At 46.1% G+C, this 18,057-nt stretch overlaps 1 protein-coding gene across 3 annotated transcripts in view; it reads left to right on the top strand.

Moving 5' to 3' along the window:
- Positions 1-18,057, top strand: part of fat1a (FAT atypical cadherin 1a) — a 75,925-nt gene that overhangs the window by 25,353 nt on the left and 32,515 nt on the right. For all 3 annotated transcript variants that reach the window (XM_056410124.1, XM_056410123.1, XM_056410125.1), the window contains exons 4-7: positions 8,353-8,414; positions 13,008-13,337; positions 14,587-14,803; positions 15,736-15,875. In XM_056410124.1, coding sequence (XP_056266099.1) covers positions 8,353-8,414; positions 13,008-13,337; positions 14,587-14,803; positions 15,736-15,875 — 749 coding nt within the window. The remainder of the gene's footprint in view (positions 1-8,352; positions 8,415-13,007; positions 13,338-14,586; positions 14,804-15,735; positions 15,876-18,057) is intronic.

Below are 18,057 nucleotides of genomic sequence, written 5' to 3'. Positions count from 1 at the left end.
CTATAGAACAACAAGGCAATATAATGGGCAGTTTTTCTATTTACTGGCTCGGTGACAATTATCTTTCTCTTTCCCTCATCAAGGGGCTGGTTGTCTGTTTTTTTTCCCCGCCAGCTCTGTGTCACTTCAGGGGCATCGCGTAAAAAGGCATTAGCAAACCACGAGTGCTTCTGGTGAACATTAATTCTTTTTTTTTTATTGAGAGAAAATGACTTCCTGTCCTCGGTAGCCGTGGAGCAGGCTGTAATCAGACTACTACACGACTATAAGCACATTATGTAAACATCATTTGTGTTGGAATGGTTCCGCCGGAGCTTTTGAATCCATAAAAGTGGTTTCCACTGTTTTCGTGTTCTGTGTTCTGAGCAGGGGCGGCTTGTCCATTAGGGCGATTGGGGCGACGCACTGCCTCAGGGGGAAAGAAAAAAGAAGAAAAAAAGAAAAGAAAAAAGTCGCATTCTACCACTAGACGTCTGCTCTGCCTCTGTACGTCATTGTCCAATCAGGTAACAGTCATTCAGTCAGCCTAAAGTCGTGCTTCAAATGGCCCCGCCCCTTCTGGGGCGACTTTGGGCGAAATGAAAATCGCCCCAGACCTCTCCCATTGACTCCAATGTTAAACCCATTTTTTTCACAAAACAGAGCTCTCAATGCATTCTCTATGGCTTCCGGGAGGAGTCGCCCCTCCAGGTCTTGTCATAATTAATCGACGTAAAAGCGTCTCAGTACGTCATACAGCTTCGACAGAGGCGTATTCAGTCGGCCAGTGCTCAGGGCAACAGCAGCGATTCAATTCTTTCTTTGAAAGAGACTCCTTTCGGTCGGCGTAACATTGAAGACACATCGGCAACAATAGAAGTTGGACCTCCTAGAGCAGCGGTCGCCAACACGTCGATCGGTCGACCTCGGAGACGTTCCCTGTCGCTCTCCAAAATAAAATGAAAATAAAATCAGAAACACATTGTTCCTCATTCTCGAACATTTTCTGAGGTGTCTTCTGAAACGTTTTCTTCCTGACTGGAAGATCGACGTCAGAAAAGATCTCCGCCTGATGTTAAAGAACTCCTGTAAACGGGTTCTCTGACAGCCGTGTTGTCAGCTGTGCTCCTGAAAGAGGAACGTAGGACTACAGGTGAGGCGCAGGGGAAATGCAGAAATACCTTTATTGACAACTCCACATATTACACACGGTCAAAGTACACCGACATAAAACTAAGTCATGAATAAATAAATGTTGAAATGCCTGTACCTTAATGTAAATGTTTACGTTATGGTATTTACAAGTTGCGCATGCGCGACAGCCGAGATTCTTGGCGACTTGCCAGGTCTTACCTCCGTGAGTTGGGCTTTTCTGCTGTTGCCCTTCAAAACAAAAGCTCAACATTTAGCTTTTTCTTGTCTGGTGGAGCAATCTGGTTTCCTTGAAAGTGATTGCAATTGTATTTCTTCTATTATTTGAAAAAGCACAGATGCAGGAATCACAAATGGGGATCTCATATTTATTATTATTATAATTATTTAAATCTTGTTGAAAAAAATCACCAAATCAAAGACCAGGAGCTGGATTACTGACAGACAGCTCACAGACGGCCTCAGACTGTCTGTCTGTTTATGAACAAACGACAAGCTCACAGACATAGTTCAGTCACAGCCGTCACACTGATTGGAGTCACATGACTTGATGGCATTGTGAAGAAGCTACACATAGACAGCTGTCTGAAGTTCTGTGGTTTTGGGAGGGTTAATCATTATCAAAAAAATTGCCCCCCCCGAGAATTTTTTCAGGAGCCGCCACTGGTTCTGAGTTAAGGCTCCTGTGGCCCCCATTCATATGGGTATATGTGACCTGGTCGCAGCGGAAGTTGCCACAGAGAATGTCATTTGTGCTTATGACTGAAATCCTCTTAAAAGGTTTGGTGACCATTCAAAGGCGAGTCGCGGCCCCTTCTTTCGCCAGCCAGCGTCGGGCACAAAAACTCTGCAAGCTTCTTTGTATTTTCCTCCAGAATGCAGTTTACTCCCCCGGGGGAGTCTGTCCCCGGGGCTTTACATGGTTTCATTCAACAAAGAGTGTTTTTGAAAAGGGGAGTTAAGCCGCCGAAGCCGACGGGTCAGCCTCGTCTCCGACGGGGACAATAAGTTAATTAACGAGACGTATTTGTGCCATCGACTCTCCGTCTTCAAACCGTCCCTCCTTTTGTGCGGCAGGTGAAATGAAAGCGGCCGGTGCGACACGGCCAATGAGCTCCGATAACACGGGTCAGCGCCGTCCAGACGCATCGCGAGTGTTTGTGGGGCAAAATTAGAAACAACGTGAGAGAATTGAGCAGATTGACTTTGCCGTGACCACGTTTCACGTTTAAATTTAATCCCAGTAAATATACATTTCAAGGTTGGGCAGTAATGGATGAACGCGGATAGCCTCAGACTTCATCGCCCAATGGAAATTGTGCATATTTGAGGATTACATTTTGTATTCATTATCTGCCCCTCCAAGAACTCACTCGCTCAGAAGTTCAACTTGAGGCAACGTTGTGCTCATCAGCGAGCGGTTGACTGACAGACGGTCAATCGTCTAATTGGCCACGCAGATTTAGGCTGGTGACACGACCAAAGATTCCATGTAAATTTCGGCAAATGAAAATCGAGAGGCCGACGTGAAAGGCCACGAGGGCGAGGAGGGACAAAGCAGCCATTTAACATATATACACTACCGTTCAAAAGTTTGGGGTCACTTAGAAATGTCTTTATTTTTCAAAGAAAAGCACTGTTTTTTCAATAAAGATAACATTAAATTAATCAAAAATACACACTATACATTGTTAATGTGGTAAATGACTATTCTAGGTTCTAATGAAATATCTCCAGAGGTGTATAGAGGCCCATTTCCATCAACTATCACTCCAGTGTTCTAATGGTAAATTGTGTTTGCTAATCGCCTTTGAAGACTAATATCTGATTAGAAAACCCTTGTGCAATTATGTTAGCACAGCTGAAAACAGTTATGCTGGTGATATAAGCTATACAACTGGCCTTCCTTTGAGCTTGAAGTTTGTAGAAAAAAATTTATACTTCAAATATTAATCATTATTTCTAACCTTGTCAATGTCTTGACTACATTTTATATTCATTTGATAAATAAAAGTGTGATTTTTCATGGAAGACACGAAATTGTCTGGGTGACCCCAAACTTTTGAACGGCAGTGTAGATATGCAAACAAATATGGACCGAAAAAACCACACGTCTCCCACTCTGGAACACCGCAAAGAACAAGACTCCCGGTGAGCTCAACGGGACCTCAGCTGCTCCGCTGCGCCCATGCATCCCCTCCAGTGACACAGCATCCACTTCCAGAAGCACCGAGGGAACCCGAATCCCCCGTCACCCCGAGTCTTCCATGACGCGCTCCTCTATTCCGATTACAAATAAGCCTGGCAGCTGTGAGGTGGCGAGATATCTCGATCCTAGTGCAAACCCCCCCCCCCCCCCTAGTACGCATTAATGTGTTCATACGAGCCGACATTGCGTGTGTTCCCTGACGACAGATCAGGACGGCGGTTGGACAACGGCGCCTTTTTTTCCCCGTCACAATAAAAGTCCGCGGCTCTTGTCCCGGCGGTGTTTCGAAGACTCGTTTACAAAGAAAGCGGCAAAAACGGCGGCGACTTTAATGTGCCAGTCTCTTCTTGGACGCCCACAGTCCTTCTGGATGTCGGTCTCCCACAGTTTTTCATCTGGGAGTTTTTTTTCGATGGCATCGCGAAGCAGTGGAAACAGATATTCTCCTCCCTGTGTTGTTTCAGTGGCAGACACTTAACTCAAAATAACGCCGCGAGTACAGATATAGCCGTCTGGGGTCGGACGGCGGTTTTTTTTTCAGGATAAGACGACGCCGCAGGCCGCCGCGTTCATCATCTCCCATCGCGCCGGAGAGAAATCGCAAGCGTTCAAACCGTGAATATTCACAGCGTCACGGTGTCACTTCATCACCAAAGAAGTCTCAAAAGGCTCCGAAAAAAGCCAAACGCCCGGCACATTCCCGCGTCGGCCGGAGTTTAAAAGTGCGTCAGTGCGTCACGCCGAAGAACTGCTAATCGCAGCGGTAATGCCCGGGTGCGAAGCGGCTCGACAATGTCCCGGACTCCTTCCGCACCCTCCAGGCCTTCATTTTGGGAGCAGCGGTTGCAGCGCTCAAGGACATGGCTGAGAGTGCCACCGCTGCTCGCCGCCGGGTTTTTTTCCTTCTTCTCCCCCTCTCAAAACAGCACGGCTGTAATTACCGTCGGGCCGGCTCAGCCCACGGCGGAGGATGGATTTTGTGTGTGTTTGTTGTGACAAAAGGCTGCGGGGTTTTGAAAGCGCAGACTTCTCTGGCGAGTTCGGGCGCTCACCGAGCAATTATGTCCCCAGTTCCTCGAGGTGGAGATGGAGAGGTGCATGTACCTTCTTTTTTTAATTTTTATGGACCATTTCTGGCCAGCGTGTCGCTTCACTGTGAGCGGACAATGATCGCAGGATGAGTTTAAAGAGTTGTGAAAGTTTCTTTTCTTTTTTTCTTCTGGAAAAGAAACTTTCCAAAAGTGAGATCAGTGCATGGATATTTGGAGTGGGCGAGGTCAGAGAGATCTAAGAGCTGGCAGCACGTCAGATAAAAGTGGAGCAGAAGCAAACAAAAGCTGCTTAAGCCTCAACACAACATGGATCAAAACAGCTTCACTCATCTGCAGTGGAGGACTTAAAAACAATATATATTTTTTTCTCTCCATTTGAGACGTTTTTTTCTACTCTCTGACATCATCTTGGAAGTGGATGCTGGTTTCATGCTCCATCAACATCTGAAATAATCTTAACTTACAATATGAAAGGCCAGTTTGTGGATCAAACGGGCCGAAACCGCGAAGCCGACTCACGGAGGGCTGAAACGGTTGAATTAATCAGGTTATCAACATAAACATCAACAAGTAATCTGCCACTATTATGAGAATTGATTCATGGATTTGATTAAAGCCATCTCTCCAGAGAAAGACGCATGACGATACTGAGATCCAGTTTCCAGAAATGAGCTCCGTTGGCTTTTAGGATTTCTTTTAGCAACTTTACAGACCAATCAATGAACATGTTGATTTGAGAAAACAATCGCAAGATTAATAAAAAGTGAAAGAGGAACGCACACACAGACACACACACACAGACTGGAAAAAGGAACGCGGGGACCATGCGATTAAAGACTGTCTGCTGCGACTGTATATATATATATATACAAATATATATATACTGTATATATATATATGTGTGTGTGTGTGTATGTATATATATATGTGTATATATATACATATCTGTATATATATTTGTATATATATACAGGGTTTTTCCTGGGTCAAAATGGGTCTTCGGTGCTCCCAAACATTTTTTTATGCAGGTCGGGCTGTTGAGTAAGTGGTCAGCAGCTGGCCGCTCGGTCCATTCGCGCACCTCACAGTTGTGTATTGATCAGACAAGAAGACACGCTTATCAACTCCAGTGTTTCCCCGACCATTATAACAGGGTGAAATCTCCACCCGCCACTCTGTAATTTTCGTCAGTTTTTATTTTTTTTATTTTTTTCATCGCAGACTTTTTTTTGTCATAGGCGCTCGTGAAAACGGCTTAGGCGCGCGCCCACATTTTCTCTATGCAGGAAAAACCCTGTATATATCTATATACACAAACATATATATATATATCTATCTCAAATGCATTTTGATATTCATGACGCCGTGCCAGTTGTATTGCGTCTCCGGGCAATTGGATTTCAGCAGGATTGTTGTCCATGAAATCTGAGCGTGCTCGCCACCCGATGTTTGCTTTTGTTTTGTTTTCACTCCAGAAAGTCAACGAAGGATCAAATAACTTTTCTTTTTTTCCTCCTTCTTTTCTTTGTTGTTGCTTTTACCGCCTCGAATGCCAGTTGCGCTGTGCCCAAATTTCCCCCGTCCCTATTTTCAGCGGTAGCGGCGCTAATTTGTGTCAGGTGGAGAGAGAAAAGACACGCGGCGATTATTTACACCTCAACCAACGCGTGCTCGGGTTCGTCAACAATAAAGAAAAAAGGCATCCGGTGCCATTAACTCATCTTTCCGGCGCGCCTGCCGTCGCGGCTCAAATTATGTTTGTGAAGCGGCACCTCTGTGCAGTCTTTGGCAGAAACTAAAAGCTACATTTCTATACTTCGGGATTACTGTTAAACGGGGCATTTTTTGTGTGGAGGACGTGTGTTGTGATGCCTCGCCAACCTTTTTTTTCGCAGAGGAATTATGAATCGGAGGCCTGGACTCGGTGTGGTTAATGCTGTCATCTGTATTCTGCTCTATAATTCATGTACAAAGAGAGGAGTTACCGAACACGGCGCACAGGGGAGCTTAAGAACATTATCATCCATCAGCTGCAGCCCTGCTAAAGCACATGAATAATTAGGCAGCGAGGTCTGTTATGATGTGGCACAACAGAACTGTTAGCTGTGACGGTAATAATCTGGAGATCGCTAACTCGTCTAACCCGGCCTGATCCTCAGACATCGTGAATTTATGAATTCTCTGAACTTGGTTGTGTTGTCGGTGTTGTCATCCCTCTTTTTATTTAATGTTGTTGTTGTTATGCAGGGTTATTGCCGGGCTTTTATTGCACGGTCCCGTAAAACCTTCCTTTGGTAAATCAAAAGCAGCGGATTCAGAAAACTGCAAAAAGCCGTTTCATTAATTATATTTATGCCTTTTTTTTACAACAGAAAATTATAATAATATGAAGAACGGTTTGGTTTTTCAACCTGGGGTCGACAAAATGTCACCAGATGTGGGAAAAAGATACACAAGATTCAAATTGAAATCAAACATTTTTTAGATGTGGGAATTATTATTGTCTTAAATTTGGGAATTATTATTGTCATAATTTTTTTGCAGAGACTCCTCGTCCATATTCCAGTCCGAACCCAACGGATGCTCCAGCCCTTAGTTGCATCTGGTGTGCTCAAAACACAACCGATTCACCCCGATTATCTATTTCAAATGAATGCAAAATTAGCTTCTGAATTCGAAAATAAAAATCAGAATCTCACCGACAGGAAGACGGCCTGACCGAATATCAGCAGAGCCATCTCTCTGCGGCTCACTGTGAAGATTAAATAAAGCCGAAGAAGGACAGGATGAAAAAAAAAAAGGGGGGGGGGGGGAGGGAGGAGCAAAAGTGCCTCGCTCATGTGCCTCAATTGCAGTGCTGAGGAGAGGGATATTTCAGGACCAGTAAGTTGTGGCCTGCTATTCTCGTTGCAGGCCGATGTGCCGTTGATGGGTTTGTGAAATCCTTGGCTTGATGCTAATCAGACGGCTCTGCTGCGGCCGGAGCTGGCCCGTCCACTCTGCACTCGGAGTCCCTGCAACGTTGCAATTAAAGTGGTAGTGAGAACACCGCGCCGCTTATAACGCAGCCATGTTGCGAACCCCCCCCCCCCCCTCTCTTTATTTGTTTTCCCTTTCCCCTTGTGTGTGTGTGTGTGTGTGTGTGTGAATTTGATTTAAAATCGGATTAGCCAGGAACTCAAGACTCTCAACTTGTTTTATTTTGTACTTTTGTCAAACCCTGGCTTAACTCCCTTCTGTGTGATTCACTTTGGAGCATCATTACCCCCCCCCCCCCCCCACACACACACACACACACACACAACGGTAGAACCCCAAAAGACCCTGGAAGCACTTCAACGGGCTGCAGGATCTTTTCTGACGGTTCCTTTGCTCCGATTCAAAGGGAGCGCGGCACCGGGCGGCCCGGTGTCTGACTATTTGTTCAGCTTGTGGAAGAATTAAAAGCCGGGTGTGGAGGCCATGCTGCTGTTTGGACACTATTCGCACACCGCGGTGATATTTCACATGTGTGTGGCGGGATGTCTGGTGGCGGGTTGGACCGAAACCAGGGAGAGCCCAATATGCTTGGCTCTCGACCTGAGAACAGGAGCTCGACAACGATCTAGTGTTTTAGTCCACCATATAATCTACGACCAATACTGGATATTTAAAGCCGATATCAATATGTTTAACATTTAAAAACGAAACAATACATCAACAAACAGTTTATAGATACATTTTATGGCTCTAACAAGGATCCTGAAAATGTTCTTGAAGAAATGTAATCAATATTTGTGCCGAGTGGGGCATTTGAGTGCTCACTTTGGAGTTTCTTGTTTTATGTCGGCGGGGCTCGTTCATCATCATTCATTCATATATATATTTATATGAAACGACCGAATTTGATGCACTTGGTTGTCCTGTGTAATTAATTTTACATCCGTTTATATTCACACTCTCATTGATTGTCTTCAACAGGTCTGGTTACAACCACCTCAAGAAAACTGGACAGGGAGCAGCAAGATGAGCACATTCTCGAGGTAAGCTCTTTATTCGACCACGTCAGCCTCTCTTCTGTACGTGGAAATGAAATGGTAAGAGCGATAAGACCTTGAAAAATATAAGTTTGGCATTTCCAGCCTACCTTGGCTGAGGGCCACACGTTGCCGACAAAGACAAAGTCGTCTAGTGTGCGCAGGAAAGGTCCTTTAGAATAATTTCACCTTGCACTGATTTCCGGATGGGGTCGGAAAGAGAGGCGGGAGGCGTGCGGGAGATCCTGGTGACTGCTCCTTTGTTCTTTCCCACTGTTCCGTCTCGTGGATGGAGCAAGCTGGGACAGGAAGCGGTTGTCAGACCAACGGGCCGATGTCTAAACTTGTGGGTTTTAATCGAGCCGGGCTCCGTTCATCTCCCCCTTTCTCACCACAGCCCCGGGCTTGATAAAAGCCGTTTTAATTGTGTTTCCGGTGCTGACAGGCAGCAGATTGGACTCCTTTTTTTTTATTTTTATGATTGTCGGAAGTTACACAATTCAGTGATCACTGGGTGACGGTTAATGCCGCTGCATCTGGTGCCAGAGCGGTGTCGTATTTCATACCAGGGCACGTTGATCCGCACTAATTGCGTGACGGGGCCGAGTGTGAACGAGTGGGGACCGTGTCGCTTTAAGGGAAATGTTTGGCTCATGAATTACATTAAATCGTAACGTCGTTGGAAATGAAAGCGACACAATGGAAGGTGGGGCCGGTTGTTGTCGGGTACCGGAGGCCGTCAGAGGAAGGTCACGTCGCGATGCTACTTTCAACATGTGGCCGAAAGCTGCCGGAGCACCAGCTTGGCGTCGGTGTCTGATCCAAAGTCTTCGTGTCTGTGATAAATAAAGAAGCACATTCCCACCTAAGCCGAGTAAAGCTAAACGGAGTTTGTGACTTTTGTTCTTTTGTCCCTTTGACGGAAGGCCTCCAGACAGATATTCACGAACCACATTAAACACTTGGCTCAAACTCACGACCGACTTTAATGTCTCGCCAAATTCAACACGCCGATTCTCTTCATGTGCATATTCTTGCCATATTTATTACTCCAAACTGGCCATGCAGGACCTTTTTATTTTTTTCTTCAGAAAATTAACTAATAAAAGGTTTTGTCTCGCACATTCCTATTTCATTTCAACGTGCATTGGGATCATTTAAAGCTAGTAACTTATGACCTAAATACTTAGGAAGTGGGTGAGTGAACACAGCCTGGAAAGAGCCGTGTAACCATGGCAACTTAAGAAGTTGGTGCGTGTTGGTTATTGGGGATTGAGCAGAAAAAGCTCTTTATTGGGCCAAAATGTTCATAGAGCCGCTCAGACCCCTCAACCCTACAATTTACCCTCCACACACACACACGTACACACACACACACACACATGCGCACACACACCTTTCGCGTGTCCTCAGGGCAGCAGATCGAGGGATAATCGTGATTCAGAGGAACATAGATGGCAGAACCAGCGTTGGAGTTTTTGTACAAGCTTGTTGTCGGAGAAGAAACGAAACATGTGGGGCCATGTGGAACATGTGGAGCAATTAGGGTGGGGGCTGTGTCAGCATTGTTTGCACCAAATGCCAAGAGGAGGTGGAGGGAGCACACGGGGCCTTCAGCTTTTATGATGAGAGGGATGGGGGTTGGTAGTCGTCGTGTGCCTGTGTGTGTGTGAGAGAGAGAGAGAGAGAGATAAAGGCAGAGAGGCAGTGGGGGAGTTTGAGGAAAGGCAAAGCTGCTCTTGATGGTGTGGGCTCTGGGGGCTGGATGATAGGCCTCCGTCCCAGGAAGGAGGGGTGGGGGTAAATAGCAAAAGTGGGACATGCCAGGACATGCTTAGGATTCAGGCCTGGGATTTGCGACTGAGAACATTATAATGGAAACACCAGAGGTGAATGGGCTGTTCACATCTGCTGTCTGGAGCCTATCCCAGCATGCAGTTGGAAGCAGACGCAATGTACATGGCCACGTTTCGAGTCTGGACTGTTTGACAAGGATATCATACCTGTTGGCTCAGGTTTTATTTTTTTAATTAATCATTAAATCTAATAAACTCGTTAAAAAAAAAAACTGATAAAACCTGCGTCGTAATGACATCTTTAGAGGACAGCGCTCCGAAACCCGGACAGACTCGTGAACAACAGCAGAACTCCTCCAGGCGCCGTGAGAAGTAAACTGCAGTCGGAGCTCAGGCTCCCCTGGGAGCGTTTCTGTTTGGGGTTTTTTTCCGCCGCGGGGATCGGGCAAATTCAAAACGCTCACCAGCAAAAGTTCCGATGAAGGTTGCCGGTGCCCACGGGGGGAAAGGTCCTGCAGTGGAAACATCCCAGGAGGGAGAATGTTTTAACAAGGAGAAAAAGTTCCCTCCTCCTCCAGGCGCTTTGGGAGTTATCACAAGCTATCACAAGCGATTCGAATTCACTTTGAATGCACAAAAACAACATATGGCCAGTCAGGGGGGGGCTTTTAATGAAGTTGGGAGTGCTTGTTACACACACACACACACACACACACAGGCAGCTTTATGATGTGTCGCTTGAGTATCGAATCGGCCTCCCTCCATAAACCGAGTGCCCTTTTTTTCTCTCTCCGAGGTGTTTGATATAATCGGGGATTTCAGGCGCTGCACCGTCGCACCGGAACGGCTCCGCTGATGGAAGCCGTTCATTAGGCGGCACAGGACGGTCGCCGTGTCCCAACATAACGCATCCTCCCCGAGAGAGACATTCACACGCTGCTTTCTCATCACCCCATTTAATCAATGCGGCTCTTGCGGATCGCGCGGACAGCTGCAGACACTGCGAGAAAAACACACACAAAAAACACTTTACTTTGGTAATTGAAACTATCGCAAATGGCGCGCGCCCGGCTCCTGGACTCGTTTGTTTTTTGGGTCTCCCGGAAGCACGGAGCAGATGGTTTTAAATGACTGACATTCGTCCCGCTCCTTCAGCGGCGGAAACGCTCCCATCGCTTTCGCCGCGCGGACCCTTTGGCGAGCCCATTTTCATCGACACGTAGACGGAAACGGTCTGTGTTCAGGTCGACCCCGTGGCCCCTTTTTCTGTTATTGCTTTTGAATAAACTGCTCAGACGTCCAGAGACGGTGCAGCTAATTACAAATAATTATCTCTGGTGGGCTGTTCGCGTGGCAGCCGAACAAGCGACTGTTCTCGGGATCACGGGCAAGCGTACGAACCGCTACTCGAGATTAGGAATCGCTTCTTTTTTGGAGTTCACCATTACCGCCTCCAAATGAAACAAAATCGTGTTTACCCGAAGACACCGACGCCAGCTATCGACTCACCAGGTGCCAGAGTGGATGCAGTTTAATTTGTAGAAGATGAGGGGAAAAGAATGTCTCTCCTGCTCATTTAAATGGGCTCTTTTACATTTTTTTTTTACTTCCAAATTGATCTGCTAATTACGCCACCAATGCATATTACGCTTGATAATGAATGCTATATTGCCCTTAATTTGTTATTGTGCCCCGAAATACCTCCAAATTGATTGTTGCGTGTGCCTTTACACATAGAATTAGATTAAATCAGGCTAAATATAAGGGGCCCGCGGCAGGGTTTAACGCAAATGTTTTCTTTCGCTTGTCGGCTCAGTCAATTCGCCCCAAAGCCAATGTAAATCATTTTATTTTTCAGCGGTTATCAAATAAACACAAAGACTAACGTTAATTGTTAGGTTTAATCTTGTTGTTGTTGTAAATGAATCGGAACAGGGCCCGGTGTGTCGGAGATGCAAAGCAACGACTACATTTGAGCACTTTCCTCGCAGCCAATTGCTGGTTTTCCGGTATCCCAACGTGGCAGTTTATCCACCCCATTCTTCATCCTCATCCTTACTGCTGAGCACTTCCAGGGCCTGAAAGCCCCAGTGGTGTCGCCCGCGGCTCCTTCCTTTCCACCAGACAAAGTGGTTTGAACCAAATAACACCCATACAACCAAGGGAACACAATTGCTGCTATTTAAGTCCTGATGCAGTGTGGAAAATGCCTAAAAAACATATAAAAAACCCTCTTGTATTTCCCTGGAGAATATGGTCTCACTAAAAATACCCTTCTTTTCTAACATCAATGCCCTTTGATCAGAAGGATGCTCTATGAAGAGCTTAATCTTCCTCGTTTGACTGGATTTACTCGATATACTGTGAAGATTAATCTATTATGTACCCGCCTATTACTGATGTGTGTTTGTGTTTTTAAAGAACGTGCAATAGAAGCGAAATCCTGCATTAAAAAACTCAAAAGAGCCTTTAAGTTTGGCTAAAGTCAGAAGTGGAATGAAAGCGCGATGAAGGGAAAATTCATACCTCCCCCTTTTCATCTCCTCTTTGATTCATTGGACTTAACTATGACTTTCAAATGCAGCTGTCTTCATATTTGCTGGAATTCTTAATTCATTATTGCCATTCTTAACTATTGAAGGAGTTCAGGTCTTTACTTCATCAATGTTAAGAGAAAACAAAAGGGGGCATCAGAGAAATTGAATGTGACTCATAGTCCACCGCATCAGATAATATTTGCCTACTCCTTTTCAATCTCTGAACTCCACGTTCTGAAGTTGTCTTTTTGACTCTTTGCCCTCAGATCACAGTCACTGACCACGGCGTTCCGGCCAAGTCCACCACGGTGCGCGTCCTCGTGCGCGTCCTCGACGAGAACGACAACCGGCCGATGTTCCTGGAGAAGATCTACAAGATCAAGCTCCCGGAGCGCCAGAGGCCCGAGAGAGAGAGGGCGGCGAAGAGAGACCCGGTCTACCGGGTCATCGCGTCCGACCGGGACGAAGGACCCAACGCCGAGATCTCCTACAGCATCGAGGAGGGAGACGAGAAAGGGAAGTTCTTCATCGAGCCAAAAACCGGACTGGTGTCCTCCAAGAAGTTCTCGTCCGCCGGAGAATACGACATCCTCTCGGTGAGCTCCTCCTCCTCGGCCCGACGGTCTCTTAGCGAGCGGGCGATGTTTACAACAGATGCTTCTTTGTTGTATTCTTCTCTTTATCGCTCTTTACTTACCTCCTTTGTTTCTCTACCCTCCTTATTTTATTATTATTGTTATCTGTTTTCTTTTTCTTCCGGTTTTGTGATTTAATAATGCAGTAAAAAAAAAAAAAAAAAGCCTCTGTAAAGGAGATTAAAAGATAATTGGTCCACTCACATCATGTTGGTCCACAACTGTGGGAGGCAATTATTTTCGTAAAAGGCATCTACTTTAAAGTTGAGGAAGCTTGTTCCAAAACACCCGACGACACAATCCAATTAGGGTCTCATTGTTTAGAAGGCTGTGCGGCGTTTGCCGTATTACTCTGATCTTATTACTGTGGCGGCCTCGTCATTAAGAGACAAATGTGTCAATCGTCGTAATACAATCCTTCTCGAACCGGTATCTTGAAATTACTGAGAACTAACTGTGTGGAATGTACGTGGCAAAATGTTTCTTTTGAAAACGTTTTTTTGAAATGTTTCAAACGCAAGAATGGTCCTCCGTTTCGGCAGTAAAGTGAAGTTAACGCAAAAGGTCGAATCACAAAGGGAAACCACACAACACGGTGTGTTGTTATTACCTTCGCATTGAAAATGCGGAAGGTTATGTTTTGATCGCCGTGTATTTATTTATTTATTTATTTGTATGCGTGTTCCTCGCATAACAAAAAAAGTTTTAAACCGAATCGCATGAAATTTGGTGGGATGATTGGTTATTATCCGGGGACCATTTGATTCGATTTTGGGATCGATCGGGTCAAAGGTCAAGGTCATGAAAAGGTCAAAATCTTCTTTTTACCATAGCACGGTCAATTTTTATCCAATTGGCATGCAACTAATGCCAAAATGTTCATAATTCAATGCCCGATCTTGTGATATGCGAAGGTATGCGCTCTACCGAGTGCCCGTTCTTGTTCAAAATGCGCAGAGCAGCTTTAACGACGGAAGCGACCCGTCGGGTGGATTTGAGCTGTCAGGGGCGGTTCTAGATTTTTAAAAATGTAACACGGTTTATTTTTTAATTTTATCTGCAAGCCTTAACTCGCTTACAACCGTTTCTTTGTATCCACTCCTGCAGAGTTCCGGCTAGAGGATCCACGTGAGAGTTGTTCAGAAGCTCATTTGCGACCCAGTGTTGCGCAACACCGTGTAACGCCTCTCGTTCTCCGCCTCGCTCTCAGATTAAAGCCGTCGACAATGGCCGCCCTCAGAAGTCCTCCACTTGTCGGCTGCACATCGAGTGGATTCCCAAACCGAAATTGCCGGCCGACGCGGCGCCGCTGCTCTTCGAGGAGAGCCCCTTCACCTTCTCTGTGATGGAGAGCGACCCCGTGGCGCACATGGTGGGGGTCATCGCCACGGAGTCCTCTGATGTCTCCGTGTGGTTTGAAATCGCAGGTATGGCCCGTTCCCATGTGTGCGAGTGGGAGAATATGTGGGAGCTACGACTAACATAGTGTTTGTGTGTGATATGCCGGGGAATAATACGGAACATCTATTGAAAAAATTCTGTAATGGTATTGGTCAAAACAGTTGGCAACTCTGTTTTTAAGTGTTAACAATCAATGTGTGTTTTCTTGAGTGTGTGTGTGTGTTTTCTTTACTTCTGATAGGCACTGTATGCATGAGAAGACTTACATTGACTGCTTAAAAAAAAAAAAAATGCTTGCCTCTTCTTCCTTCCTCCCAGTCCGTCCTCCCTCTAATCAATGTCCGACTGACACGTCTCTTCTCTTCTCTTCTCTTCTCTCTCTTGCGCTCGGCTTTTCCGCTTCCCTCTTTTTTCTCTGGAATGTTCTGTGTGGTTGGATTTTTGCAAGACGGCATTGAGGACGCGGAGATGTTTTACATCCTTCAGATGTCTTGTGACCACAACTGTACAGCAGAAGGTAGCGGCGGGGCTCTCCTCATTGGCTGTGCTGTCTTCCTCTGTTGTGGTTGAACCCGTGATGTTGCCTCTGGATTGATGTTGTGCCACATCCCCCACCATGTGTGCTTTGTATACCTACTGTTGTGAATTGTTTACATTCATCACTTGTATCTCTCCATCCGGCGGGTGTGAGGGCGAATTGCATGAAATGGCTATGTTGTGTACGACTTTTGGATAAACAACAAATCTGCACCCGGTTAGTTAAATCGACATCTGCGCTTCCATTCATTGTCATCGTCGACATCAGCGCAGCCGATCGTCGATGTTTTTTCATAAGCCCGCCCGAGCACGTCCATTTCGTGTGTGTGAAAGCTTGCTCCGCCCGGACGACGAAAAGACGAGCCGCCGCTAATCTTTTGTCCTTCATTGTTTGCACACACAAAAAAAAATGATTCCACAGGTGGTAATTATGACAGCCGCTTTGACGTGGGCAAGGCCAGCGGAACCTTGATTGTCGCGCGGCCCCTGGACGCCGAGCCGAAATCAAATTACAACCTGACGGTGGAGGCCACAGATGGGACACGAACTGTCAGCACCCAGGTAATTGAAACACTAATGAAACGGTTGGAAGCTGATGAGGCAGTTGTCATGCCAGGTTTTTTTTTTCTCATGTGAGAAATGGGAGGGGAGGGGGGGACCGGCTGAAGCGCTGTTGGCCAAACGGTGCCGTTTTGTGGTGAAATGTTTGAATGTTGTGACACTATCATCGCTCTCCGCCGACAGTTTGCAGGTTCGGGTTTCATTACATGCCGACATGACCCGCCTCCTAACTGAGTAACGCGGCCTGGGAAAAAAAAAGAAATGGACAGAAAACACACAAATAAAAATAAATAAATATGTGATACGATACAGTACGGTGCTGTTTTAAGAGCTTTTTTTCTTCCCATCGTCTGGTGCCGCCTGTGGGGTTGAGGTACAATTGTGTTTTTCCTCTCGATCTACTGATATATTTTCATTATCAGGTGACCGGGAAGGGGCGAAAGAAAAGAATGAAGAGTCCTTTTGTCGAGCAGGTTTTCAACACCTCGATATTGGTGGATTGTGTTGCCCCGCTCCGCTGTCCTTCTCCATCTCCGTTGAGCGTTGAGCTCCAGGAATCTTCCATTGTCTCATTCATGACGCAGAGCCGCTGTGATGATGGTGCCAGAGTTCTTCTTGTTTTTTTTTTGGGATATATACATTCTTGAGCCCCCTCCATCCTCCCTCTGCTTTCTCTCTCTCTCTCTCTCTTTCTCTCTGAACCTGTAAACCTTTCCCCTCTGTCTTTCTCGGGGAGGAACAGATTTCCTTGGTCTGACGATATTACACTCATACATATTCACAAAGATATGCTCATGCATATCGACTGAAAAGAGGCTTTCATGCGGAAGAAGAAAAGCATGAGGTACTGAACCATAAGACCCGGTGTGAACCGTTTTGATGAAAGATGAAACAAAAAAAAAGTTGCCTCCAAAAAAAAAATATGTCAAAGCACTTGCATACTTGCGTTTTCACACATTGATATGCTAATTTAATCCTTCTTGCGTATATCTCGCTCCCCAGCTGATAGCGGAGCTGAAGCGCCACCATAAAAGCGTCTAAGCATGCAAGTTGTCTCTGCTTTTTTCTTCTTTTTTTGTTGTTCCGACGGTCATGCCTTGTCCATGAGATTCTGACGGTTCTTACGTGGTAGTTTGGGTCGTATGGGCCGGTGGCATTCAAAAATGTCTTGTCCTTTGTGCCCCCCCCCAAAAGGGGGGGGGGGGGCTTCAGAGGACTGTAGCCGGAAAATAATCCATTTGTTGTCACTCCGTATGAATAAAGCCTTTCATCATCTGGCTGCTGTGCTCCACTGAGCCTCGGATGAAGCGCCGCCGCCTCGACTGGCATTTTGCGGCGCGTCCTTTAGTCGGGTTCAGAACCTTTTTTTTTTTTTAAACAGCCGCAGAGTACCTATTTTCTTAAAAGCCCGAACAACGGACACTTATTTAAAAAGCCTCTTCCCGACCCGCTGACATTCTCAGTCCATTAATCACATTCAAAGGTTAACCTAATTAAATTGTCTTATTCTCAGCGGAGCCTTGAACGTTGCAGGACTTTTGAAGCCGGGCGGTGGAAATATTCCACATCGACATATCAAGCCGATATTCATAAAAAAGGCAATGAGATGGTCTCCAATTACACCGCGACGCAGCACAACACAGGGGGGGGGGGGAAATCACTTTTTTAATCCTGAAGATAATGACCTATCATATCATACTTAATACGAATTGCTTCAGCGTAAGCGGCGATTGATGATCGGCTTCACAAAACTCCGTCTCATCGAGCCATCGCGGCTCTGCCGAACCGTCAGTCTCGGCGAGGGAAATGGGTCACGGAGTAATCCCGGGTACAGTGTAAATCAGATGAAGCGTATCGGATGAGGCTGCACATTTCAAACGTGCATATTTGTGGATGTGTTAGCGGAGCGGGTGTCTGAGAGGAGAGCGTGAACAGCGCGAGGCACGCGGAATCGGATCTTCCAAATTCTGTCGCGCGTGGTCCGGATACAGATCAGATTCATCGTCTTCTTGCAACGCGACCTCATTCTGAACGGTCGAATCGGACGTCGTACAATTTCAAACCCGGCTGACCCACTATAGGTCAGCTGTTTTCCACAGAGGGAGCGGATTTAATGAATCTGCACGCTCCTTAAACCCCACTTGCGATGTGATTTAGTTGCCTAAGATCTGCTTGAGTGCCA

The sequence above is a fragment of the Pseudoliparis swirei genome, chromosome 24 (genome assembly GCF_029220125.1).
Source record: "Pseudoliparis swirei isolate HS2019 ecotype Mariana Trench chromosome 24, NWPU_hadal_v1, whole genome shotgun sequence".
Taxonomy (NCBI): domain Eukaryota; kingdom Metazoa; phylum Chordata; class Actinopteri; order Perciformes; family Liparidae; genus Pseudoliparis; species Pseudoliparis swirei.
This window is presented reverse-complemented; position numbering and strand designations above follow the sequence as displayed.